Source organism: Cydia splendana, chromosome 20 (genome assembly GCF_910591565.1).
Source record: "Cydia splendana chromosome 20, ilCydSple1.2, whole genome shotgun sequence".
Classification (NCBI taxonomy): domain Eukaryota; kingdom Metazoa; phylum Arthropoda; class Insecta; order Lepidoptera; family Tortricidae; genus Cydia; species Cydia splendana.
The window spans coordinates 13,355,543-13,383,442 of NC_085979.1; the positions used below are offsets into that span (position 1 = coordinate 13,355,543).

A 27,900-nucleotide genomic window follows, 5' to 3' on the forward strand; every position below is an offset into this window, starting at 1 on the left:
TTAACTAAATCAGGCGGCTTAGCACGGTCGCGTTTTTATCCCTTGTCACCATGCCTGTCACGTTCTAACAAGTGTGTAAGTGCGAAAGGGACGCGCATAGTGATAGTCGATAAAAATGGAACCGTGCTGAGCCCGCAGGCCTGTGAAGTTTTATGATTATGAATAAGGGGGTAGGGTTTAATTTTAATGCAAGTTAAAATCTGATATAGGTAGATATTGTAATGAAACCACATCATAGTTGTAACATAATTATTGTTTATTTTCATATCTTTTTATTTGTTAAATCTTACAGACCACGGGTCTTACGTTTTTAATTAACTTACATAATTAACTTTAAAGTAAGGAAAATTTTAAAGATCCAAAGTACAGTCCAATAAAGGCAAGAATTTATACAAAATGCAAAGGGTAGTTTTTTTTTCCGTATACAAACAATACAAACATAGTCAAAATAGAGTCCCAGTCAGTGCAAAACAGAGAATATTAAACAAATTATTGCTAATCCAGTTATCACATAGTTAATTCTACAGAATTTTTGCCGATTTTCGAATATTTTTCCTTTTTTTTATCACCCTTCTAAAACGAAGGTATTACAAACTAAGGTTACATTGTTAGCTTAAGTACGTTTCCATATGGATTCCGAACATTCCAACTTAATTGTAGGTAAAAAAATGCACTTGTAGACCATTAGGTCTCGAACACCAGTCTTTACTAACTGTATACAATCCCACTTTCTTCCACAAGGGACCACTTTAACCCATTTCAGGTAAAGGGTCTGTCACACTCGCTGACTAGACACACACGCAGGCACGCCAGATATCGACAACCGTCACATTTTGAGCAAAATGTCGGTTATGCGATGCTCATTTGTCGATGAGCAGGGCGCTGCTCTGGTACTCGATGGGAAGGAAGATGTGCATGGTTTTCTCTATCTCGCCGCGGCACAGCGGGCATCGTTCGCATCTGTAACAATATGGAGGGGTTTTGTTAATTTTTGTTGACAAAAATAGTTTCCAAGAGGGCAGATATGGATACAAATGTTGCTAAATATTATTAAGTCAAGCCAACTTGCAGAGTAGGTAAAAAAAAATTAACCCTACCTATATCTAATATTGCTGCTAGTGTTATTTAATTACGATATTACTTTTTCCATCATTCTAAAATCAGATATTGAAGCTTTTTCAAGAAACAAATTTAGCTTTTGAGGCCAATGATGACTTTTACTACCAACACAACAACGAAGTTTTGTTAATTTCCATACTTGGTCTGAGTGAGGTTTAGATGCCTAGCAGTAGCGGAGCGACCATAGATCTGGTTTACCACTGGCTAGCCATGTTTTGAGCTATTTAACTTTAACCATTATGCTCCGGACTGTCCAATCGCAGTTTCATAGGTGTCTAAAGCTGCGTCTACAGACTTGACATGTAAAAGTGCCTTAGTGGCGTATTGGCTGAATGAATTTTTGAATTTTTTTAATGGACTTGTACATACCTGGGTGCGCACTCCTGACAGCAGACCACGTGTCTGCAGGGCAGGAACAGCGTGTCCATAGCGCTGTCCATGCACACGCGGCACGCGAGGGTTGAGCCGCCGCTGCGGGAGCGGCCACGGGACTCCTGTGGGCAAGGAACGGGCTTGGTTAGTGATTATATAAGAGGTTGGGTATAGGTACTGACATCTCCAAATAATAACGTTAAATTTTCTGAGCAGTGACAAATGTAAACAGTAATCTGGTTGATGACTTATTTTGAGTGTCAGTTGAGTAGTTGAGGATCTAAGTATACAATAACACATTTTTAAATGACTTAATTTTTTAAGAAGGTTGATTCCTCGATTATTTGAATAACAAAGGAGTTTCATCTCACTAAGTACTACCATTCGTTGGGGTCCAACCACAACAGATGGCGTTACGTAAGTATCGCTAGATATTTTATACTACAGTACCATTAATATCATCATTATTAGCAGAAATACGTCACGACAAAGTCACATCGTCCGTGATGATTCTGACTTGATCGAATTAACGTGGACCGGTAGTGCCTGTCTTCACGCACAACTGTTTCCTGCGATTGCTGGCCTTCCTCGTAACTTTATACTAGGGTAATAGTCGTACCTTGTTGTCTGTCCCAGATTCGCGGCGGCGCGGTCTCGGCTCGTGCGCGTGCGCGTGCGCGTGCGCGTGCGCGGCGGCGGCGTGCGCGGCGCGGCGCGCGCCGTCGTGCACCTCGCGGCACGTGCGCCGGATGTCGAACACGTAGCGGCGGCCCAGCGTCGTCGAGTCGTTGAAGATGGACGCTATCGTGCCCTGCAACAATGGAATACTCATTTTAAGACCTGATATACAAAATTCACATTAAGAAAGACCCCACACCGGCGTCACTCGCCCGAGAGTCGGCGGCTCAAAATAGTGTGAGGTATAGATATAGAGATCTGATTCTGAAATAAACGATCACTCGCCTATGAGCGATGACCGCGAGTTTTCATATATTTATAAGCTCCATTTGATAGTAGTAAGTGGTATTCCACAACAGCAGGTCGGTGACTTTCCATTCAATTCTTCCTGTTATACTTATGTATCTGTGAACCTTATGTCTTTGTATTAAGGTATAGGAACTGTCAGTTAATACTGTTAATAGTGTAAATAATGATACAAACAGAATAATTTAGGGCGCCATTTAACGAGACATTCAATCGCAAAACATCTAATGATTTTAATATTGTTTTAGATATTACTGGTGTAGTAATACATCACAGAGAGAGACTATATACCTACAGTAATGGTTATGCCACAGATAAATGTTTAACGGACGAGCTGAAACAAGGTCGATTATAAAACGAGGCCATAATACCTAAAAATATCAAAGTGTTTCTTTAAAATACAGGGCAACCTGAATTGCTGTTTATCCGAAAAGAAATAGCGCACAAAAAACAAGGGTCAATGAATTCAATACCTACCTTTAGGTATGTATTGGTAATTTAATACAATATATTTAACTTTTTCTTTAATTTAGCACGAACAGAACAATCGTAAAAAGAAGGTGTGTCTTTTCGAATAACAATTGGGAGCAAAGTTCACTTGATTGGTTTTTAATATACGTTTAATTAACATCATTATACGTTTCGGCTTGACATTTACCGTGTCCCTAATAAATTATGCGCACTAAATCCTTTTAAACTTCCAAAAATATAATTTACAAGTTGAAAAATTGAGTATATCAGTTAGAAAACTTATAATTTATAGATTTCTGTCTTCCTTCCTTTTGTATTATTGAGACACTAATAGGTAAGTACAGTCAAAGAATTTAACTAATCATTTCGTAACTTGTCACAGTGGCAATCGATATGAAAGTCACTAGCAAAGAGAATAGAGTATATAGAGACGGATTGTCAAAGTAAATTATGTAGCCACTGTAAATTTACTGCCATCTTTCGACAGAACATAAAACTGTTAGAACGCCATTTGACTTTGATCCTTAGTATGTCACTGATATGTGTTAATTTATTAAATATTAATATTAACGCCATCTACTCGAGAGTAGGCTGAAAGTTATGGCGCCATCGCTCGAAAAGATTGCACCATACATTTGGCCTATACTCTATTCTCTTTGTCACTAGGGACCTCATACTATTGTCACTGTGACAAGGTACAGTCAGCCAAGAAAGTGGTCTACCACTTTTCGACTCTATCATCTGATTGATAGAGTCGAAAAGTGGTAGACCACTTTTTTGGCTGACCGTACGAATTGACCGTACTGTAACGACAATTTTCCACAATTAGTAATTTATCATCATATCATATCGTATAATTTTATTAGCAGCGGTTCTAGAATATACATACATATATGTACATATGTATATACATGTATACTAAGCCGTTGTTGTGTCATACATACCATATTTGATCTAGATATAATGTAATGAATAGATAACATAAATATTGTGGTAACGGAGGACTAAAGATAGATATAGCGATCACGTGAAGATATTTGAGTAAACATTTTCAGTTGTTCTCATGCAAAATATACAGAACAAACTAGCAAGCAGATATCGACCATATTAACAACTGACATAGTGGTGTTTTTTGGCTGTTAATTTTACATTTCCATAGATGTCTCAACAGTGGGCTATCAGTTTCTGCAAGCGTGAAATTCTCGTATTGCGCATCGAAGAAACATCACGTTTCGAGCGACCTTACTCAATATTTTACTGTAAGTTACTCGTAAATTAGTACCAATGAGTCGTAAACGCATGAATTATGGTTTTGTTCTTGGAAATTTATGATGTCTACAAATCCAATTCTAACCGTATCCGTATTTTCAACGACTATGGGACACTATGGGTTCTGTTTAAAGTTTCTCGGTATGGGGCGAATCAATTCGAGTAATGACTATCGTTATTCGTAATAAGTTACTGAGGGTTCTTCTAAGTTAACCGGTCCTCAATTGAAGCTGTAACTTTGTAACTAGTCCTTCCAAATTTGGGTGGTAATACTGGAATCTAGAAACATCGCTGGCGTGTTCCAGCTCGTCTTTTTCGCTCCGAAAATAACTACAATAGATAAATAACAATTCCTAATGTCAGATTCCTACAGTTCTGTAATATCACTGCCACACAGTGACTTACTGTCACCACACGGCAAAGCGTATCAGCCTATCGACACGGCCATCCTGATAGCCACGCGTCCTCTGCCTTCCTCAAACAAAACATTAGATAATCACCTTTAGATCCCTAATGAACTGCTCCGTGACGTCACTCCGAACAGTCTCGCAGCAGTAGAACGCGTGTCGCTCCGTCACCGCGCGGTACACCGCGCCCGCCTGCCCTGAGGTCGCCATCTTGACGTGAAGCGTGGCTTCGTGTCCCTCCCCTGTCACGTATGTCAGCTGGAAATTACGCCGCATTGGCTGCGCGCGGTGGATCGCTGTGTACGGGATGCTGAAAAGATGGGGGTTTTGATTAGTTTTTGGGTTTCTAGCTTACCAGGACAAGGTTTGTTTAGTTTAATCAAGAAGGTCATGCTTCTTTAGGTACAATCTCGGTATAATTATATTTAGCAATGAGAAATGCGTGCCTGAAATAGATAATGTACCTAATCACAATCAGATAATGTTTTCAATATAATGTAAATTATTGTTAAAGGTTTTGACATTACTGAATTGTAACCGGATGTGACTATAATTATCATCATACCGGATGTAATTTTGTCCCAAATTAGGTACTAAAAATTTACTTCTCACAATTTCAAAAATAAAAGTAAAATCAAATTTGGATTAACCAGATTCAAAAGTGAGTGTTTCTAAAGCCTTGTGTGACATTTTAGCAAACATGTATATTTGTTCGTTATATTTTAGAGGGCCACTAGAAAGATCCTCTGTTCACTTTTTATCTTATCAAGAGTAGCTGTTTGCTTGACAACTCCACTATCGCAATAACATCACACAAAGGAAATCTGTGTGTGAAATTATTATATGTAAATTGATTTGTTAAATTTGTTGACGCAACAAGAGACGTTCTATTTAACAAAATACCTATAAAAATCATGTGATAAATGTATTGTTGCGAAGTTGCATATATATCTGTTACTAAGACATATGGTTTTGATTCAGCATTTTATTAACCTAGTAAAAGTCTGAAAAACAATTTACGTCAACTTCGATATCCTTCATTAGCATTTAAAATATGGGATTGACGCAATAAGTGTCGTAACTTAGGTAGTTATAGTTATTTATGTTATCAATATCATACCTGACTAGGATTTTCTACATACATATCACATACCTATTATTCTCTGTTAGATAAAACAACAACTAGCCTTATTAAACAGATATACAGGTACATCCTTCGGGTACTAACCGATATCCACACTCAACCTGATAACATACTTCCATAAAACAAAGATTAGGCTTATCTTAAGCTTAATGAATGCGGCTTTAGCGGGTTAACAATGTAATCTTAATCTTACCTTTGTTTTTCAACTCCGATCTCCTGTTCCCCGTTGCACGCGGGCCGGTAGACCACGATGCCGTGCGGCCCCACGCCCACGCACGTGCTGAGCCGGCAGCCGCAGCCCGCGCCCGTCTGCCCTGTGGCCAGACACCCCACCGTCCCACTCCCGTCTATCTCCTGGTCGTCGCGCGTCTTAGGCTCTTCAACTTGCTGCGCGTGATACAACAAGTGACTGTACAGGTTGTGAGCGTTGTTGAGCTGCGTCACTGGCTTGCAGAAGAACAGCTCCTCCCCAAACGACTCCAGCTTCGATATCTCTTTTAGAAGCCTGTATTCCGCCTGCGACGCGCGCATGCCGACTATCTCGCAATGGTAGTCAATGATTTTCTCTAAATGGTCGTCAGGCTTCTCGCCTTGAGGTCCGATTTTGTCGCATTCAGCGTAGATGTCAGTGGGGGGTACTTCGGCGTCGCAGTCGCCGGTTTCAGCCTGCGCTATGTAGGCTATGATTCTTCTGGCCACTTCTTGATCGGCGACGACGAGTCTGCCTTCGGTGAGGTCGAGTTTGGCGTGGAGATAGAACTGGTGACGGGTGGGTTCGTTGATCAGGAGGTGGGGAGGGACCCAGAATTTGACTCTGAGGTCCAGACGGCCGCCGGGGATGCGGTGCGGGTCGAGTGGGTTCCGCAGATTGAGCCAGCGACTGGGCCCCGAGGCGGGGCACACGCGCAGTCCGAAGTAGTCGGACTCGGCGCCAATCTCCAGCTTTTCGCATAACTGGAACAATTAAATCGAACGTTAGGACTCTGAAATTGCTAGAGAATATTGCGTAAGTTTCTTTACTACCCAGACTGGGAGCCTTGATAGCTTTTGAATTCAAAGTCTTACGAAATAGACGTGCGAATGTATGCGAATTTGCTAAACGGAGCCACGCCATCGTGGAGTGAAAGCAATCTGACAACTCAAACCTATTATTAGTCGACATTTTGCGTTTTTACGTCTATGGCTGACATGTTAAATTAGCACTTATAAATAGTTCCGAACTGCGAGTGTGTGTTATGTTTTACGAGCGTGATTAACAAGCAACATGGCGCCTACGAACTGTTATTACAAAGGAAAGTTATCAGTACTGTGCCAGCTGCACCTCATATTTGTTATTCGGTTGAGTAAATTAAATATCAAATAAGTCAAACACCTCATTTGAATGTGTCACAGTTTCAAAAGAAAAGCATGTTTCTTTATATTGTACCTGTTGACTTATTCAAGTTAAATCAACTTGATGCGCAGTTAATTCTATTTTTACGCAGCAGGAAATGTGTAGAGGCAATTAAGGTATGGTAACAACGACGTACTATGGGTAGGATGACAAATATTTACAACTACGGAACGCTGTTGTGGGGTAACTTAAGAGCTCATCTCAAGTATCAATGGGCACAGAACTCGCTCAAGGATAGACGTAAGATGAACATAGAATATTGAATTACATAGGTATCGGTATTATCTTTGCTTTATACGTTTTACGCATTCATAAGTTTGATTTATAAAGAACTCTAAAGCACTTAAAAAACAAGTACCAACTGATAAAACCTCATTCATAATATTTGACCCGTTTAGTAAAACTGAGGGCATTCACCCTCAAATAATCTTGAAACCGTATTACACTACACTTAGTAGGTATTTACAATAAAGTCATAGGTACCTATGTATTATTACCTATGTACATTAATACCCATTACGTTCGATTATAACCTATACTTATCACATCATTGGTTTAACCATTTAAATCTCTAAAATTATATTAATTAGGTCAAAATGATGAAAAATTTCTCCCATATTTATTTTTCCACGGAGATAACTGGTCAACGAATTCTGGCCCTTATCAAACGAAATATAATTTGTAAACAAGCCTTAGCATTGAACGGAATTGTAATCAATGTAACTGACATTTATGTTGACATCTCGACGTTCCGTTCATAGTCAGGGGCAAAAATTACGAAATCATAATTCTGAGTTCTGAATGACTAAAAATTAAGAGCTAAAGCTAAATATAACCTCGATTTGCAGATGCTTAAAGGTTAATGTAAATCGTAAAATCTTAAAAATTGTAATAAGACGACCATCTTGGATTTAAGAAGTTTGGAGATAGTAGTAGAGAAAATATGACCAAGTCAACAGTGTCAACACCGAAGACCTACATTCGATAGAACTCAATTAATTGTGCTAACTGTTAAGTAAAATATTTACTCCCCAAGCAAATCTGGCTAAGAATGGAATATCTTATAAGAGAAAACCGAATTTTATAGGTAAAGCTTGTTTGTGAGTTGTAACTTTATGGAAGGCGAGCGTAGCGCTCATAAGTCATAACACTAGAAATAATTCTTAGAAAAATACAGAGAATACTTACATAAATAAAAGTAGGTATAGATTGGCCAGGGACTGTCTCATTTCGAACATACATATTTGTCTTTTCGCTAGTACTAGACCACAAAAGGATTTCTTTGTTCTAATTTATTGAAAAATTGGGTTTGCCAGACTATACCATCCGAACACAAACTGACCATACGTAAACCTTTAAAGACATAAAATAAAAACACCTAGTAGGCTAGGCTAGTTAAGAGCGCTATTACATTTCGGCGTTGAGCGAGTTTAGGTATTTTACGCGCTGCGGCAGGCCGTGCGAGCTCAGTACGCCGATCCCTTCTACCACACTCGCACTACAATGATGGATTAAACATTCTTGATCCTTCGCGAAGCATATTGAAATCAACCATAACAACACTAACTGTACTTAACTTTTAAAGTTCTAAAACTGTTATTTGGTAAGTACGAAAATACTAAATGCAGTGCAAATGTACATAGGGGCTGTTCATAAATTACGTCATCTATTTTTGACGATTTTTGACCCCCCCCCACCCCTCAAATCATCCAAAAATCAAGCTTCGGATGAATCTGTTTCCTCCTACGTCATGTTACCATCATCCGATGTCCAGACCCCCCCCCCCCCCACTCCTCCCATTTGAAACGACGTAATTTATGAATAGCCCCATACTTGTACTTATGAAGGTATATTACTCGAAAGAAATTATAGGTACCTACTCGCTCATTTACATGTTTCGTCATTGCATTTGGTACCTATAGGTTGTAAAGTTTGTATCAACGAGGGTTTAAAAACGAACTGGTACTGAGGATCTGATGATGATTAAGGTGGTCACGGATACCAATCAACCATGTAGTAACATGATTAGGCTCGTTTGATTCGTCTCAACAAGATCTTTGACACTGAAGATACACAGGGTCTGATGATGGAGCTGGAAGGTGGCCACGGGTACCAGTCTATCATGTAACTAAACAACTTCGTGTTTGGGCTCGTTTGATTCGTCTCAACAAGATCTTTGACACAAGACAGTACTCAGGGTCTGATGATGGAGCTGGAAGGTACCATTACCAATCAACCATGCAACTAAACCACATCGTGTTTAGGATCGTTTGATTCGTCTCAACAAGATCTTTGACACTAGGTGATACTCAGAGTCTGATGATGGAGCTGGAAGGTGGTCACCGGTACCAATCAACCATGCAACTAAACCACTTCGTGTTTAGGCTCGTTTTATTCGTTTCAACAAGATCTTTGACACAAGATAGTACTCAGGGTCTGATGTTGGAGCCGGAAGGTGGTCACCGGTACCAATCAACCATGCAACTAAACCATTTCGTGTTTAGGCACGTTTTATTCATCTCAACAAGATCTTTGACACAAGGTAGTACTCAGGGTCTGATGATGGAGCGCGAAGGTGGCGACGGGTACCTGTCTATCATCATCAGCTCCATCATCAGACCCTGAGTAGTATCTTGTGTCAAACATCTTATTGCGACGAATCAAATGAGCCCAAACACGAAGTGGTTCAGTTACATGGTAGACTGGTACCCGTGGCCACAGTCCAGCTCCATCATCAGACCCTGAGTACTAACTTGTGTCAAAGATCTTGTTGCGACAAATCAAACGAGCCCAAACACGAAGTGGTTCAGTTACATGGTAGACTGGTACCCGTGGCCACCTTCCAGCTCCATCATCAGATCCTGAGTACTATCTTGTGTCCAAGGTCTTGTTGAGACGAATCAAACGAGCCTAAACACGAAGTGGTTTAGTTGCATGGTTGATTGGTACCGGTGACCACCTTCCGGCTCCAACATCAGACCCTGAGTACTATCTTGTGTCAAAGATCTTATAGAAACGAATAAAACGAGCCTAAACACGAAGTGGTTTAGTGGCATGGTTGATTGGTACCGGTGACCACCTGCCGGCTCCATCATCAGACCCTGAGTACTATCTTGTGTCAAAGATCTTGTTGAGACGAATCAAACGAGCCTAAACACGAAGTGGTTTAGTTGCATGGTTGATTGGTACCGGTGACCACCTTCCGGCTCCATCATCAGACCCTGAGTATTATCTTGTGCCAAAGATCTTGTTGAGACGAATCAAACGAGCCCAAACACGAAGTGGTTTAGTTGCATGGTTGATTGGTACCGGTGACCACCTTCCGGCTCCATCATCAGACCCTGAGTACTATCTTAAGTCAAAGATCTTGTTGAGACGAATAAAACGAGCCTAAACACGAAGTGGTTTAGTTGCATTGTTGATTGGTACTGGTGACCACCTTCCGGCTCCATCATCAGACCCTGAGTACTATCTTAAGTCAAAGATCTTGTTGAGCCGAATCAAACGAGCCCAAACACGAAGTGGTTTAGTTGCATGGTTGATTGGTACCGGTGACCACCTTCCGGCTCCATCATCAGACCCTGAGTACTATCTTGTGTCAAAGATCTTGTTGAGATGAATAAAACGAGCCTAAACACAAAGTGGTTTAGTGGCATGGTTGATTGGTACCGGTGCCCACCTTCCGGCTCCATCATCAGACCCTGAGTACTATCTTGAGTCAAATAAATACATATAGAATGTCAGGTCGTTTCAAATATTTTTAATCCTGTCCGGTAGTTTATTAAACTGTACCATTATAAATTATAATACTATAAAAACGGTGCTAGGATCAAAGTCTCTCGTTGCGGTTTACACGCACACAGTATAGCGTTTTACACGGCGCCCGCCGCACACAATGATAAAAAACCTCGTCGTCGCCGTTGAAAATGTGCGGAGCCGACCGACACACGTCCTGCCTCTACAAGCTCTGCCGCGGCACTGAGCTGGCGCAGCGCGCGTCATCGGTAATATAGAGTAGTTTTCAAAAAATTGCCAAAAAATTATAGTAGAATTTCATAAACACTAATGTATACCAACAGTATAAGCAAACGTTGCAGATTGCTTGAGTATGAAAATGACTTCGATATTAAGTAGATTTTCGTAGGAATTGACACTTGTTTCGGAGAGAAAATCGAGTTCGTTTTACTTTGATTTTCTCTTTCTCAAAGGTATGTAGGAAAAATATAGTTTGATATGCCTAAAGTACAGGGTATTAGTAATACAAAATAGCCAGGTTTAGCAGAGTAAAATTCTCAACATTTCCAAATAAGAGCTCGCCATTCAGTGCTTCACGGGGTTTTTCGGAAACGACCATCAGAAAAAAAATCATTACTAATTTAATAAGTCCTTTTTCTAATATTTACAACGACATTTATAAAGATAAGAAGACGCTTTTACTGGAACAAGTACTCATTGTTTCTAATAATGAGCGCAAAGTCCTGAATTTCGTCGACTAGTATCATCAATTTTGCATTATTTCGACTTTTCTTGTAAGAGCGCTCTTAAGAGTGCAATAGTACTTAACAATTGCGGCCGTTACATACTAATAGCACGATGCATTAAAAACGTTGCATTCTTTAAGTCACGTGGCAATAGCGTGTTTTTAACGAATTGTAATAACTAGACTTCTATTAGGACTTAGCATTGTAAACTAACACGATCTAGTGGCGTGGTGCTTTGTCGTGCTACTCTCAACTCTATGGCTACTGGTTTTAGGTTGAGATCTTGTTTGGATCACTATGTTTATGCATGTCCAAAGGTAAAGTGTGCAGGAGTGGTATAAGATTAGAAGTATGCATGCTGTTGTTACAATTATGACCTTGTAAAACGAGCAATGTAAATAATATTATGATTGTTTACTTAATATTATTAACATAGAACTACATTTATTATAATTACCTACTTACATATTAATTATCCTACACGCAAATTTATGTTTTACACTAGCCTTAGTTCTTCCTAACTTTTGCTTTACTTGATGTAAATTATTTGTTAATTATTTTAAGAAATATAATTATTGTTAGAAACTTGATTCTTCATTAGTTTAACGGTGATCTAATCGTTAAAAGTATTGCGCAAAATTGAATTAAGTAGATTAAATCGTAGCTAAGAATAATGAGTCATTATAGAATAAATTGTAAAAAATTAACCCTTTGACATGGCGCCGAAGACACGTGAATGACTAAAATGTACCTACACCTACATATTGCGAGTACGTATTTCAATAAGATTAATAAAAACTTTTTACAAAAAAAAAGCAAACCGACTTCAAAAAGGATGAAATAAAATATTATCCTTTTTGAAGTCTATGCGTTACCAACTGATATGTTTGAAGTCGGTGCCAAGCCAAATTTTGAAGCATACCATGATTTTGGTGCGATTCGATAAGGATGTACCTACGTTGGATTGCCTTACACGACGACAATGAACATACTTTCTGTAGGTACAGTCGACGTTAAAAATATGTTTACACTTTTCGCCTTATAACAAAGGTGTAAGGTGCAAAAGTGTAAACATATCTTTGACGTCGATTGTATCTAAGAACACACCTCAGAACACACGATCAAACCTTCTTGGCGCAGTCTGTACCATGTTTGTCGGCACATTAGTGGAAATCCAATGCATTTTTTTCCGTCGTATTTTTTAAAGAGCATTTCTTACTAATGCTCGAACAGTCTATAGCACGCAAGTGTGAGATTGGGACTGAGTAATTTCCCGTCCCTTATCCAGAGGACTACATTTCAAAATATAAAACAATTCAAGAAATTTACCTTCTTGCCAAATTTCACCTAAAGCGGTTCAGTTGTTTAGCCATGAAAAGGCGACAAAGAGGCAGACAGAATTACTTACACATTTGTAATAGTTATTAGTACAGTTCTAATGGGATTTATAGCCATAAAGCTGGTTATTTTTGACTGGTATTGTTACTACTAAGCTTGGCACCGACTTCAAACATATCAGTTGGTAACGCATAGACTTCAAAAAGGATAATATTTTATTTCATCCTTTTTGAAGTCGGTTTGCTTTTTTTTGTAAAAAGTTTTTATTTTTCCATTTTTAGTTTTAACGCATTGTTAAGAGCGCGACGCATGAATGAAAAACAAGATCATGTTTAACACTAAATTCGTGTACCTATTTCTTTAATAAATATGTAATCAGGATTTTTCTCGAGTCCGTCTGGGAAATTATGATTCCTGTCACTACTACACTAAATCCATCCTCCGCCCCGCCACTGACCCAATCCCTCAACGCCCCGATCACTCAACCTCACAGCGCATCAACCCCTGATCCAGGAACCCCTCGACCCTGAACCAGCAACCCTTCAACCGCCATTCCCCGACCCCTTAATCCCTGACCCCTTAACTCCTAACCCTAATCCCCGATCAGTAGCCTTACCAGCTTACCACGAGTTTGACATTGATATATTCGCTAGCATGTTTGTAACTTGCTTCCTATGCATCTCGCTCGTACTAACCTTAGTGTGAGCGAGATGCATAAAAAGTTACATTTAGATGCATAAGACGTTAGCGAATGTGTCAATGTCAAACTCGTGGTAAGGCTACAGTTGCAGTACATCAAATTGGTGGTTTTCGGAAGCAAATGCTCGAGTTACTTTAGAAACCCCCGAAATCACTTAACACGTGCCTTTAAAAATTGAGGAGTTCCCTCAATTCCTCATGGATTCCATCATCAGACCAGAACCAAAAATAATACGGAAAGACCTTGGAGGTAACTTCTTCCAAACAAAAAAAGAATTACTCAAATCGGATCACAGATCACAGGTGCCGGAGTAATCGCTGAACATACTTACATTTAAAGAAATCATCATCATTATCATCAAAATAATCATCATCATCAGGTCTACTTCATCAAATTGGTGGTTTTCGGGAGAAAATGCTCGAGTTGCTTAAGAAAACGCCCAAAACACCATGCATGTGCCTTTAAAAATTGAGGAATTCCCTCAATTCCTCATGGATCCCATCATCAGAACAGAACCAAATTAAAATGGGACCAACTCGGAGGTAGCTCCTTTCAAACAAAAAAAGAATTACTCAAATCGGACTACGGATGTCGGAGTAATCGGTGAACGTACATAGAAAAAAAAAAAAAAATAGCCACAACCGAATACAGAACCTCCTCCTTCTATGAAATTGAAGTCGGTTAAAAAGTAAGTACTTATGTAAAGAAATTCGCTGAAAACTAAACACGCAACGACTGCAAAATAAAAAGTATAAAAATTTTGTTGTCTGTGGCAATTTCAACGCCATTATTAAAAAGTGAAAATCCGGCGGCCATTTTGTTTCATATTCGTAGGCTCGGAACGTGGTGCGGAGTATCCTCGCGTTCGTTGACCTGCTGAGGCTCGGGACTGGTTGCCAATTCTATCTCACGATCCAGTCCCTTCAATACAGGTACTACTCTGTATAAATATCAATATCAGGTTGCATATATTCCATTATGTACTATTTACTTCGCTTCGGCTTACCGCTATTCGGATTTGTTCTATACGAATTGTATAACTGAAGTAAACAACCTCTAATAAATGTAGAACAAAACAGATAACCAGACAATGTTCGACAATGATGACTAAAACCATTTTCTTTACGAGTTTTACGACCTACTTAATGACTCACTGATTCTCTTATAATAGCTTTCCTCGTCGCATTATATTTACATCATGCTATAGTTACCTTGTCTCTAGATTTATTGGCAACGAAGAGACTAAAAAAATAACAGAAAAAGTCCTCGATGGCTAAAAGCAAAGCGTCCCAATTTCGTTGTGTTGTGGAGAAAAGAGACCATTGTTAATTGTTTGAAAATTACAGAAAGTGGCACCAGAGCCTGCCTTGCGTGACCCTTACGAATAAGTACAAAGCAACTTGCGAAATATGCATTTGCTTTGCGTTCCACCTTGGTTTCATTTCGAATCACATAAAATCTTAAAATAACTGGACAGCCACATACGCTAAGAAACTGGTTCGCAATCACGAACAATTATGAATCTGATATAAAATGAGACGCGAAAAACAAATTATATCAACCGGTTTATCAAGTTTCCTATTTTCATAAATAGAAGAGGTTAAGATTAAAGGACAACAAAGATCAGATAGATTCAATTTCAAAGGATCGAAGGTTTCATAAAGCTTTTGATCAGTCACCTTTCAAAACGCACCTAACAAACTTCCTTTAGAAGTTTAGAACAAAGAGACTGCACGCCGTTATCTGGAGCCCCAGGTACTTGCGAAGGGTGAACGCACTTTGCGTTAGAGCCCTATTTTAGGACGGATGTGTCAACTTACGCTGAAATGAGAGGCACGTGCAAGCTAAATGAACACAACCATTAATCCATATCAAATGTATAAAACTAACAAGTTTAAAACTTCGAATTCCGTCTCTTTTGGTCTATGGTAGATGGAAAAGGACGCCGAGAAAGAAATCCGTGGCAAAATGCGGCTAGAAGCTTGTTGCAAACCAGTTATAGGTTATAGGACAATCAACTACGCATTACTAAGCAATGGGCAACTGAGCTGGTTGCAAATAACCATGATGATTCTTGGGTAATAACCAACCCATCTTTTATCTACCGTGACAGAACAGCTTTCTATTGTGACTGATCATATCCTCAAGAATTATGCACGCACAATAATATATACAACAGCCATATAATGTAAAGAAGACAGGGTTTTAAATTTTAATGGGCTGGTTTAAAGTAAATCTGAGGTCACTGTATTTTAGATGCCTTGGTTTGGAACAAAGGCTAGAGCTGCCAAGGATGTAACAAAGGCCAGAATACTTTGTGTTGCCAAGGATTTAACAAATCGATTTATTTTTAAATACAAATCAATACCGCCAGAGCAAAAACTCGCCATGTTTACAAACGAATGCAAACAAGATTATATGCAATTCTAGTCTCTTTACCAAATTATCACCCACAAAGGCTTGCCTTTGAGTGCCCTCACAGCTTTTTATATCCTTACTTAGCTGTATTACATCATCGGCTATATTTGTGGCGTTGCTACCGCCGTGTCACGTGAAGGTGAAGCCATAGTGTCTGGATTATTTGAATTTCCGACCAGCCCGACTAATTTGAAACGCTTAAACTCAAGTCAGTCATAAACCCTTGTTTAATTTAACGAGAGCAGACCAGATTGTTTAGCAAAAACAGTTCTATTAATATTTTTGCAAGCCCATTTTGCCAAGATATTTATAGTAGTTGGGTTACTACTGTTACTAGTGACTTCCGTATTAAGGATTAGTGATCACGCAAGCCAGTCGTGTTAAGTTGAACGAACAAAGGTTGTATTTGCGTAGGTTTAGACTCTGTTGCTATTTGCCATGTGATGTTATTCTCTTCTCGTTTGTTTGCGCGGCACATGAGAACATTTGCTTTTATGATCATCGCATAGGTCGAGTGGCGTCTTACATATGTACTCGTATACCTATTTACTGTAGCTTTGTAAATACCTGCTAAGTCGTAACGAAAATGGTGGTGCTTATTGTTAAATGTACAAGACTTAAGTCAATTTGAACTGATAGTGTCAAGACTGATGTCACAATGTTATTCAAATTTTAATAAAAACATCTATAATTTGTATTATTTGCACATTTGTTACACTTCAAATTTACCTTTGTTGTTTCACTTCAAACTTAACTTTGTGTTTATACTTTGTATCATTGCTTCTATACTAATTGTTATTGTAATTAAGTAGACACACGATTCTGGTCACGTAGTCCCTCGCGCAATCAATTCATCATTAGAATATTAAATTCTGTTCCTGTAAGTACTTCAGCGATTAGTATCAGTAGTTAAACTCAATAGTAGGTACATCAAACTATGAAGTCTTAAAATCTGGTAGATTTAGACGGGTTCGTATCATATCATGAAAGAGGAACAGTAGATGAAGATGACTATACACAGCTTTTTATCATAACATACGATGAATTCCTTTCTCAATTAGTCTTAATGAGTGATACTGCATATGAATAACAGTGTTCATCTCCATCTGAACAGTTATCCTCTTAAATTATCAGATTTAATTGTTTATATTAACAATCTAATTTGATAAACAGCCTATTTCAAACTGTTATCGAACTCCGCAGGGGTCGGTTCAACCATGACACCAAAACACGCAGGTGTACTGCGCAGTTCCCACTATCAGTTGTTTTCATGCACTCTACAATCAAGGAAATTGTCACGAGAATTAGTTGTTATTGTAGTTGGGCCTATTTTGAACTTATCGCTTATTGTTGATTATTCAAGAGCTTATGCTTAATCTGTTTTATTTATAATAGCGTTGTGGCGTATAAAGAACAACTTGAACTGTGAGCAGTAAAGGGAACTCAGGTTCGTCTAGGGAAAATCGCCTGTATCTTTGACCGTTCGACTAACCTAAAAAGAGTCTTAACTTAGGCTTCGACATAAGTCGAAAATGTTCCTACTCATCTCATTCCTGTGTCCTCGATCAATTTTCCGCTAGCTTCAAAAAAAACGCATATTTGAGTCTGCACTCGAATTTGTTCCAATGGCACCTAATGACAAAATTGCAAAATCGTACAGTCTTGAGAACTCTGGACTCTCTGGAGTCTGGAATGTTGCGGTTGTATTCGAGCAACTTAACATTTGAATAGCTGATAATGTGAACTTAAATGGCGTTATTGAGTCATTGTTGACACACGCTGCTGGAAATTATGGACTATTCACTAGAAATTAAACGATACGAGCCACATGGACTTTGGACTACGAATGTTCTATGAAATTCTATCAAATAGCGAGCCTTAATAGGTTGTGCAAACATCATAATTTGTACTGTTTGCTTTAGGATTGACTCGTATTTTGGTTGTCAGGGATAAAACATGTTCTAAATTAGAATACCTATTAATTTGATATTATCCTTACGACTAAATGCAGCTCGTTTATGTCAGACCACGTTGTCTTTTCTCGGTTTTATTTAACGTACCTACATTTTTGCTGAAGTTGGGAGCTCTGGCGATCATCCAAATTTAAATCGTGAATCGTGGAAGACATAGTTTTCTATTTTATTATCTGTGCTAGATGGTATTTCATATTTATATGATGTATGCAGGTAGTTTTAATTTTTGGTTCGAAACATATAAACAACAATTGCGAAATTCTTCATAAATGTAAATAATGCTGTTAACCGTAAATAGTTCTTTAACCACGCTGTAGTGTATTAAAGTTGTACAAATATGGCGAAAATAAACAGTTTAATTCATCGCTCGGCCTTCGCCATACAGGCCCCGTAAAATATGCGCATACGCATATGCGTAGGTACATAACGTCGCCATCTTGATGTTTTGCTGGACTCGCGCAAATAACATATTTGTCAAATGTTTATCTGATATTTTAGCTAGATAAGTTAAACACGGTTGCACCTTAGATTTTGTATTTGCTTTAGGTTTATATTTTCAGATTTTGTTTATCATTTCATGGGACTGACAAGGTGCAGTCAGACTTAATGACGTATTAAATTTTGTCCACATGAAAACAACAATAAACAGGAAGCCTTTGTATTTGAATTAAGGTATAAATAAAGTCAAAAATCCGTTGCTGTACGTAATCATTCAATTATTTAAACTTATCATTTTAATCAGAGCAGGAAGTGTACCTTATTCCCAATTGGCCTGACCTTATTCACATTTCCGATCCGATACGGATATTAAATTATTCATATTCTACGAATGAAAAATGCAAAACCCTCCAATATTATGAAATTGGAGTCTTGGTTCTGCGCCAATCTGAAAGTATTTTCAGAGCAGCATTAGTGAAAATGGTTTTTCGTTTTTATAGAGGATTCCAGTGTAGGTCAGTTATTTAAGAAATCGCAAAAAGTTATAATTTATACATTTGAATCAAAGGCATTACCAGATCCAAGTGAAAGGGCCTTTGAGGCTTTCCTTCGGAGCATCTTGACTTTATTGTAAAGCAGAAAGCTTATGTAAATGAAGACTCAACTGGTCAACTTAGCTAAGTCTACGTAACTAATGTCCCTCCAAATCTAGACTTTATATCAAAACTCTAAAGCTTATTTCAATCTAAGTTACTTCTGAAAAGACGCTGTTGATTGTTTAAGTCACTGACTTTTTGTCAGCTATTGACTCCCCAAATGATCTTGCCAAGGACGTTCTAATACACATTGAAATAATCCTACGACTGGTCAGTGACACGATGACAACTCCATTTTGGAAGTATTCCAGGAAACACCACGAGGTGAGCGCGTGGCCATGACAACGCTTAAAAAAATGATCCATTTTAGACTGTCTTTTTTTGAGCTGTCAACATTATGAAATAGAGTAGGTTGAATATTAAATAACACGGCAACTTTATGACGTAGGTATGTATTTAGGTTTATCTTTGTATGTACGAAATAATTTACATGTAAGGGACTATTGTCAAACAGGCTTGATGCAGAAAGCATATAGTAGGAACCTAACTAACATAAAGTAAATCGTACACCTTGGTTATTAATTTCTGTTAATCCATAGATACACGGATATTTCTCGTCATCGCCGAAAAAGTGCTAAAGCCAAGCAACACCAATCATTAAGAAATAATCGTTAAAAAATTACTTCCCAAAAAAAAATTACAAATTCTTTCAAACATCAACCTTAACATTGAAGCAAGAGGATAAAAATCGCAGTATCAGTAAGTCGCAGTAAGTTTTCCTCCATGTTATAATGACCACAGCGTGTAAACGCACGCTCAAGGTGCGCGGGAGTTGCGTACGTGAGCGGCCCAGCGTATGCGTCTGTGACTCTCTACTCCCTAGTCCCCAATATCTTTGTAAACATGGAATCGTACTGGAATCTTTGATTGCGTAGTAACCTTGCTCCAGATTTCGTAATTTCGATCTAATCTACATGATACTAAAAAAATATGTTTATGTTTAGGTATACCTACATATTTTTAGGGATAAAAAGTTTTTCGGAAAACGTGAATAGAATATTATTTCAATTATTTGACTTTGTTTCCGAAACTACTACTAAAGTCTGATAATTGTTTAGTATTTAAGATCTTATTCTTATCATACCTCGCTTGGATACAAGCTTACTTAGCACAAATTAAAATGTCTTATCAATAACAAATATGTGATAACAAGGTCCGGTTCAGAGTATAATCCCCAATTTGATTAGGAGAAAATAACATGCTTAATTTCTTTGTGACGTCATTATACTTGAGATGTTTGCGACAAAAGTGAGTACATATTATAAGTACACATTTTATTTACAGGAAACAATAAAAAGGTTATAAAATTTATTCATACTGTGACAACAAGGTGTAAAACCAATTTTTACAACTGCCGGGTATTCGACGTAACCTAAACAATGTCGTATTGTTTACAAAGTGTAAACACTTTTTAAGCTAATATTTTAATACCTACTGCATACTTTAATGATTTATCCATCATCATCATCATTAGCGCCCCATATTGAAACGAACTATAATGAACATGAGCTCAAGATTCTTAATAACTATACCTATACGGAGATCTTTGTATACTGGACAGTTTTACTTGAGAAGTTGAGATGTAAACACGTTTGGGTTTTAGGAAATCATAGACAGTCAATTGAGAAATGAGAAAATATTATTGACTAAAAGGACTAATCCCCTCTAACTCCGAATCCGAAGGACTGTCCTATGGATTGTAAACTGGAGTCCTCAACTCGTCACAGTTAGCATGCATGCAGTTGAAAATATCTTGACACAAATCCGTAAAGATGTTTGGATTTCATCATTTATGGGAGGAAGGAATGTGGAAGTATTATCAGTACCTACAGTTGCCAAGGAGTTATCTTAATTGCTAAACTTATCGCTTTTTTACCACATCCATTTTACAAACAATATTAGTATTAAGTATGTCGGTGTGTGTCACTTTATCATTCTAGCGATGACCTGTATGGTCCGGTCTTATCGTATGAAAACAACAATTTAACCAAATTCCAACCTAAAACCTGTAGCAATAACGTCTAAAATTACTAGACACCTCTCATTCTTCGATACCTATATGAGTGAATGACGAAATCACTAAACCGTACATATCCTGTAATTTTGAACCGTATACCGTAATCGAAGAACCTTATCGAAGTAAATTATCTCCCGGTTACGTAAGATTGTGTACGCACGGGTCAAAGTGACAAGGTACCGTCTTGGGCTATCAGTGCCTGGTTACATTAATTACCGATAACTTGGTGTGACTCGGACGATTAATTGATGTAAGTTCATCGCGATATACATACTTACTATCACCGCATTTATCTCTGCAGTTTACGCATTTAAAATGTTTTATGCACTTATACATATATTATAATAACAATATGACTATTACTTTTACTGACTTTACTTCAAAGAAACTCCACAACATGCTTAATTTCATCTTCAAATTTTAAATTAGTTAAAGACGACGGACTTGTATTTTATGGCCAAACAGTCAGAATTCATTTTTGAACGGTTATAATGTAATCCAAAGGTTTTCGCAACACCTAACCCATAATTTACCGCGCTAAGTGTAAACTGCATTGTAGACCTTGTTCTTGTTCTCAATGTTCTCATAAGACAAGAGTATACAGTTAGCCGAGTTTTCAAATACATAGTTGCGCTTATAGAAGCCAGCGATCAGCAAAGGCAAGATAATGGTATGTGAGCCAAGGTCCTCGATCACGGAGTCTCCTCGTGCTAAAGTCACGTAGACTGCCCAATTTACACTTCCTTTTTCAAACACTGAATGCCAAAATACGGAAGCTCTAAATCTAAAATTTGCTATTCGTTATTTTATTGAACATGCTATAAAAATGACCTAAGGTGCATTGGGGTAAGTGCGATAGGGTTAATTAGAAGCCATTTCTACTGTAGGAACAGTAAGAAAAGATGCTTCGATAAGCTTTGCAGCAGCGGAAGCTTTCGCAGTTACCCCAATGCACCTTACATTCAACATATAATATAGGTACCATCATCAACATTTTTGTGCTCAGAATCGGAACCGCCAAAACTCTTTCGCAATAAACCTCTTGTTCTAAATTTGCGTGTTGAGTGTTAAATGCTCCAGATGCATCATTTAAACAGATGTACAAACAGAACCCCTCTGTTCGCAGTGAAGTATTGAGGCTATATAATTAAAGCCACATGGTCAGCTTGAGAATTCTATATAAATCATTATGCTGCCACTAAGGTATTATTAGAGACACGGTAAAATAAAGTATGTCCGAGGAAAAGATTCTCTAAGATCGTTTGCGGCATAGCAAAGATATTGATTCAATATATACATAAAACAGCTCAGCTCAAGATCAACGTACAACACAATGCGGTGACGAATTGTTGTTACCTTTTCTGTTCGAAAATATAAGGTTGTAAAGTAAAAAATAAACTTTCAAATTATCATAATAAATTCATAATGGGTTGAGTAATGGCGTAACAAACACAATAACATATAGTCGAATTAATAACCTACTGTTTTTGTGTTTATGTAGGCGGTTAAAAATCGGAAACTGTCCAAACGTCATGTTCATGTTATATGCTTTGACAGTTATTATCTTCGTGTTGTTAAGTAATGTTGCTTAAAATTTTCTACCTACGTAGATTTCCTTCACTTCTTTTAAGTGGAGGACTATTAGGTTTGCTCGATCGCTTTTACGAACGTATTTTTGCATATCCACATGCTTAGCGATGGGATCACGTAACATGTGCATAAGTTTTTGTTTCGAATGACTAATGTGAGAGAAAGTTCTGAGAAACCAGATGGATGGGTCCGTAAAGCAATTTAAGACCGAGAATCCTTATGCAACCAGAAAACATGCAGGAATATGTCTGTTGCGGATTTTCGAATCCTTTTAATAACTTGGTTTCTAATGTTTCTATCCTCCACATATTTTGAGCTTGCAAAGCAAAGGAGTAGAAATCTTGGCAATTAAAATTAGTGATTTTACTATTTGACGTACTTAATCAGATTTAGATCAACAGATTCATAATTATGGCCTTTCAAGTCTTTCAAGTTGAAAGTTTCAACCCAGTGGGGAAGTAAGACCTTTTAGCTGTAATCATTACGAAACACAACCACCTACAATTCGTCTAACTACTCTTAACTATCATTATCATTCCATAAAATCGTGGTTTACCTTTGTACCCACAGCGCGTCGGCACATACCAGGCAATCATAACGCCGAAGGATATTGTGACAAACAACGTCGGTATGGTTACAACAGAAGGCCGGGTGACGTGTGGCTCCAAAGTCCACCGGCCCAATTGGAAAGTTCAAATGCAAAGCAATTAACAATTCGTCTAGTTTTTGCGCGAACTAAATTGAATAGAAGCTTCGAGTGTGATTCTGATACTGCAAAAACTAGTTACCAATGATAGGTAATACCTACCAATATCTTTAGATTTTAGTCTCACATTAAATGCCAAGGCAATTTAAAGATGTTAGTTGAATCAAGCTAAAGTATAATATCAAAATGTCCAACGACTTATAAAGCCTTAATACTTGCTTGCATATTCCACAATTCTGTATTTTCTAGGTTGCTTCGTGTCCATCACGCAGTTTTGTGATTTTCGATGTCAATGGTATTTCGCAATACCGATTTGGGTCGATTGTGAAACTGCTAACAATTCGTTTGTTTCCTTTACCTATTCGTAGAATCTAGGGCAGTTTCAACGTGTAGGTACTAAATATACTGTAACCCTTGTCTAATAAAGTCGGTGAGACAGTCGAATTGAGTTAAATATACCGCTCGGGTTGGACTTTGGACTCTGCTAGGCGTGTTAGCATCGAGTAAGGTTAAATGCATTAATTAAGGCAATTCAAACTGTATTCATTCCACAATAGAGTTCTTTATTGCCTGCGGCCGCGGTTCGTTTCGTATACTTCGCACTTTCGAAAAGTTGTCATTTGTTTTGTAGAACTAGAAACCCTTTTGTGGATCCAATGAAGAAAGTAAAATTAGATTCTTCTGTCTGTTTCATTCATTTATAACTTAAGTAGTTGGTTGGTACCTATACCTACTTAGTACTTACTGAACCACTTTGCTAGGAAGGAAACCTGTACGGTTACCATCAGTTTCTCACTGACATAAACGCCGTCGAGAACGTAATTTACTTTCTATACATCCCGTTTGCACTAATATGCGAGTGCGAGCGAGATGTATAGAAAGTAAATTACGTTCTCGACGGCGTTTACGTCAGTGACAAACTGATGGTAACCGTACTGTTGCACAAGTAGCATAGATCATAGAATCTAGTGGCTATGTAGGGAATACCGGTCTGAATAAGCAGTTCAATTACTTTTAGCATTATGTAATGCATCGTGCTTATAATTTGCGTTAGCAACTGAATGGACCTGCTTGTAGCAAAAATACTAGCTGTCCCAAATACCTAAGAACTTAAAAAAATAAGCTTAGAAAATGAGAGTTCTGGTATTAATTTACATACAAAACATGGATGGTTCAATATGTTAATGGTCTTCCATATTTGGCATGACGTATAGGTTTGTTACATTTATTTAACAACCATAAAAATTAAAACGCTCTCGACTTAAAATAATGCGGCAGTTAAGCACACAAATTTAAACAAAAGACTGAAAAAAGTTCGAATTCTAAATGGTTAGTTATGATTAGAGAACCGTTTTCATTTATTTCACGCAGCGGCCACGTGAACGCACAAGCTGTGTATTCCCTACGCCTACCGAGCGCAAGCGACACAGAACGCTCAGCAGAACCAGCGAAACTGTGAGCTCGTGATCCGTTACAAGTAGAATATCTCGCGTATACTGGGTCAATGGAGCGTTTGACTCGTTGAAATTCGATTGGCAATAAGAATTACACGGCCAGCTGGTGGACTTTGGACCCGACGCACAATCGCCGGTGAGAAGCGGTTACGAGAAATCAAAATGGCGTATGACTCAGATAAAAAATTACACAATTATAACCTTCTGGGTAATACCTTGGGTTATTTTAAGGCTTAGGATGGTTGAGGAAGTTTGATATAGGGTTTCTGATTGACCAGGAAGTTTAAAGAACAGCACAGGTTGCAATTTTACTCGTGGTTTTCCTGTAGGTTAATAAATGATACTTAGTACATACTAGGTAGGTAGGTATAAGTACTGTAATTGCTCTAAAGTCTGTATGTTGAGTTGGGATAACTTTTAAGATAAGTAGGTACCTACCTACATTGGGTATTCTTAAGGACCTTATCCTATGTAGGTAGGTTACATTAGATATTACCGTACTTGAACGAAATTAATCGATTACCAATGCCTGGCGGCTTAGCACGGTCGCGTTTTTATCCCTTGTCACCATGCCTGTCACGTTCTAACAAGTATGTAAGTGCGAAAGGGACGCGCATAGTGATAGTCGATAAAAATGGAACCGTGCTGAGCCCGCTGGTGTAAATTCCAGTCTCGTATTGAAATCCGCTTTAAAAATAGGTAAGTAGGTACATCTACAATTCCACAATCAAGAAAGTGCGTTTTCTCATAAAACTTGAATTGATCAAGTAAGTAGGTAAATACCCGCCTAGTCATCGATCAAAGGACATGGTCAAAACGTTTATAAATAGGTAGGTATTAAGATGCGCGACATGCAGTAAACGCCATGCACCTACACTCAAGAGCAAAGAAATCTGGTCAATTACTTTGGATCAATATAGAAGAAATGTTTCTGCAGGGGCAGATGAGATTGTTACTTCTAGAGTCAGACCAAGCTAATTTGGCAGCGATTTTGATAGCAATGATAGCCCAGACGGTGCAAGTGTTAATTTCAACGACAAACTTCTTTGAAATTATGACGTTTACTTAACACTTGCACCGTCTCGGCTATCAAAATCGCTGCCAACTTGGTAAAACTCTACTTTTTTCCTAGGTACAAGGCGAAAATGTAGGTATATTCTTACACGGTCTGTTACCTGGTTGTCTTTCACAAAATGCTAGAGTGTTTTATAAGAATAGTGCAAGTAGGTCGGTGCAAAACCGAAATACCTATTTCCCTGAAAACCAACCTGAATTTAAAGTGGCGTGTGAAATCATTTTGATTTGGCCACCGGCCAGCGAAAACGAACCGTTTTGGCGCCGTAATCGGACTTCAAGGAATTTACTACCAAATATCTAGGTTGGACCAGTCAAAACAAAACAATCACGGTATTTCGGGACCTAGGAGTAGAAATGAAGTCTGTCTTACGGTTTGTCTTTTAGATATCAAGTTTTGAGGTATCTACAGACATAATTAAGTATGAAGTTGGTATAATGTATTAATATAATAATATGTGTTGGTATATAAGTTGTATTGGGATAACTTTGTAAGAGCGTTCATTTCGAAAATGGCTAACCAGAACCACTTATAACGGCATTTTGCTGACTGTTGCTATAATAGGAAGTGTTTGTGGATAAGAAGATATTAGCAATTTCCTAACCCGCATACGATATTACCCCAATGCACCTATACTTTAGTATACACAAGGTCAATAATGACCGAGACTGTACTTAGTTATATTTGGGAACATTAACTTATTAGGTAGGTATTTACCTACAAGTTCTGGTTATAATTTGAATTGGTGATTTATAGGCCTCCAGTAAACAACTGGTTACCTAAATGTCAAATGAAACCACTTTATAACTAAATTAATAACGTGTCAAAAGTTAGACACTAATGGTCTCATTAAGAGACAGGTGTATACCATAGGCCATCCGTATGATGATTCGAAAAGCCCTAAAGTAAAAACTATTGGCATTCGATTGAAATTTTACCAACTATGTACCTATCAAATGTAAATGTTGAACGTAAAAAATGTAAAGTTTGGTACTTGCACGGCAAGAGAGCGTGATCGCAGCCGGGTCCAAAGTCCGCAAGGTAAGTCTGACGTCGACAACGTGTTTCTACAGCTAGCATTGTAATTTTAATAGAAGCACGGTCTTCATTATTAAAACCATTTGATAAAAATCCCCTTAAAACCGGTAATTTACTAATGTTATAAACTTAAAAATAACATTGTGTGTGTTAGTGAGGATTTTACACAATTGCACAATTTTATTATTTATTTTTGAATAATTATCGTTTGGTTAATTAAGGGTTAATTATGTAAGGCTGGCACATGTCCTTCGACCTCGAAACATTCGAAATTAAAAAAAAACAGGCTCTGTGTTGTCAAATTTACAGCTAAAATTTAGCAAAACATTCAATGTTTTTTTGAAAAATAAGCATAAAAAGCACTTACTCTTTCCAGGCACTGCTGCCCAATGGCGTTGGGTTCTGCCTTCACCTCCTGGATCACTCCGTTCGGTTGACTGATTAGCCACATTTTGGATAAAAACAAGAAATCCGTGAAAAATTAGAAAACAGAAGGCGACCGAATTAAAAACAATTAATATTATTTCACTGCTCCTTCAATGTTTATGTCACTCGCGTAAAGAATTTATTAATAAATGTCTTTCTTAATTCGCTCTGTGCAATGTTTATCGCGTATTCTTTGTGGAAGTAAAACTGTGAATACTTCCAAATGACGGCCATACTATGTTAAGTTTGCCTTCACAATGATAAAGAAAGAAGCGGTGACGTGACGCCTAGCGAGGGAGCGGTCTTGGACTTTGGCCAAACGAGCGTGCGTTTAAAACACTAATTACAGATCCATTGCTGCTTTGATGCGAGAATGTAGTAATTGTATATGAATGATCCAGTCATTGCAACACAAACTGTGCGATTACCAC

The 27,900-nt window shown here is 38.1% G+C and overlaps 1 protein-coding gene across 1 annotated transcript; it reads right to left on the reverse strand.

Moving 5' to 3' along the window:
• Window positions 1-235: 235 nt before the first annotated feature.
• LOC134800504 (E3 ubiquitin-protein ligase MYLIP) lies at window positions 236-27,736 on the reverse strand. The gene is made up of 6 exons (XM_063772973.1): window positions 27,411-27,736; window positions 5,960-6,720; window positions 4,716-4,932; window positions 2,111-2,302; window positions 1,489-1,613; window positions 236-960 (listed from the first exon to the last, which is right to left on the reverse strand). Exons 1-6 carry the CDS (start codon window positions 27,492-27,494, stop codon window positions 861-863), a joined length of 1,479 nt encoding a protein of 492 aa, XP_063629043.1. The 5' UTR covers window positions 27,495-27,736; the 3' UTR covers window positions 236-860.
• Window positions 27,737-27,900: the final 164 nt, after the last annotated feature.

Bases quoted from the DNA above. Each gene is read 5' to 3' on its own strand.
- LOC134800504 (XM_063772973.1), bottom strand. From the start codon at position 27,494: ATGTGGCTAATCAGTCAACCGAACGGAGTGATCCAGGAGGTGAAGGCA. The intron at 6,721-27,410 runs GTAAGTGCTTTT...TAATTGTTCCAG, and splicing joins GGCAGCAGTGCCTGGAAAGA to TTATGCGAAAAGCTGGAGAT. The intron at 2,303-4,715 runs GTGATTATCTAA...CCATTGTTGCAG, and splicing joins AGTTCATTAGGGATCTAAAG to GGCACGATAGCGTCCATCTT.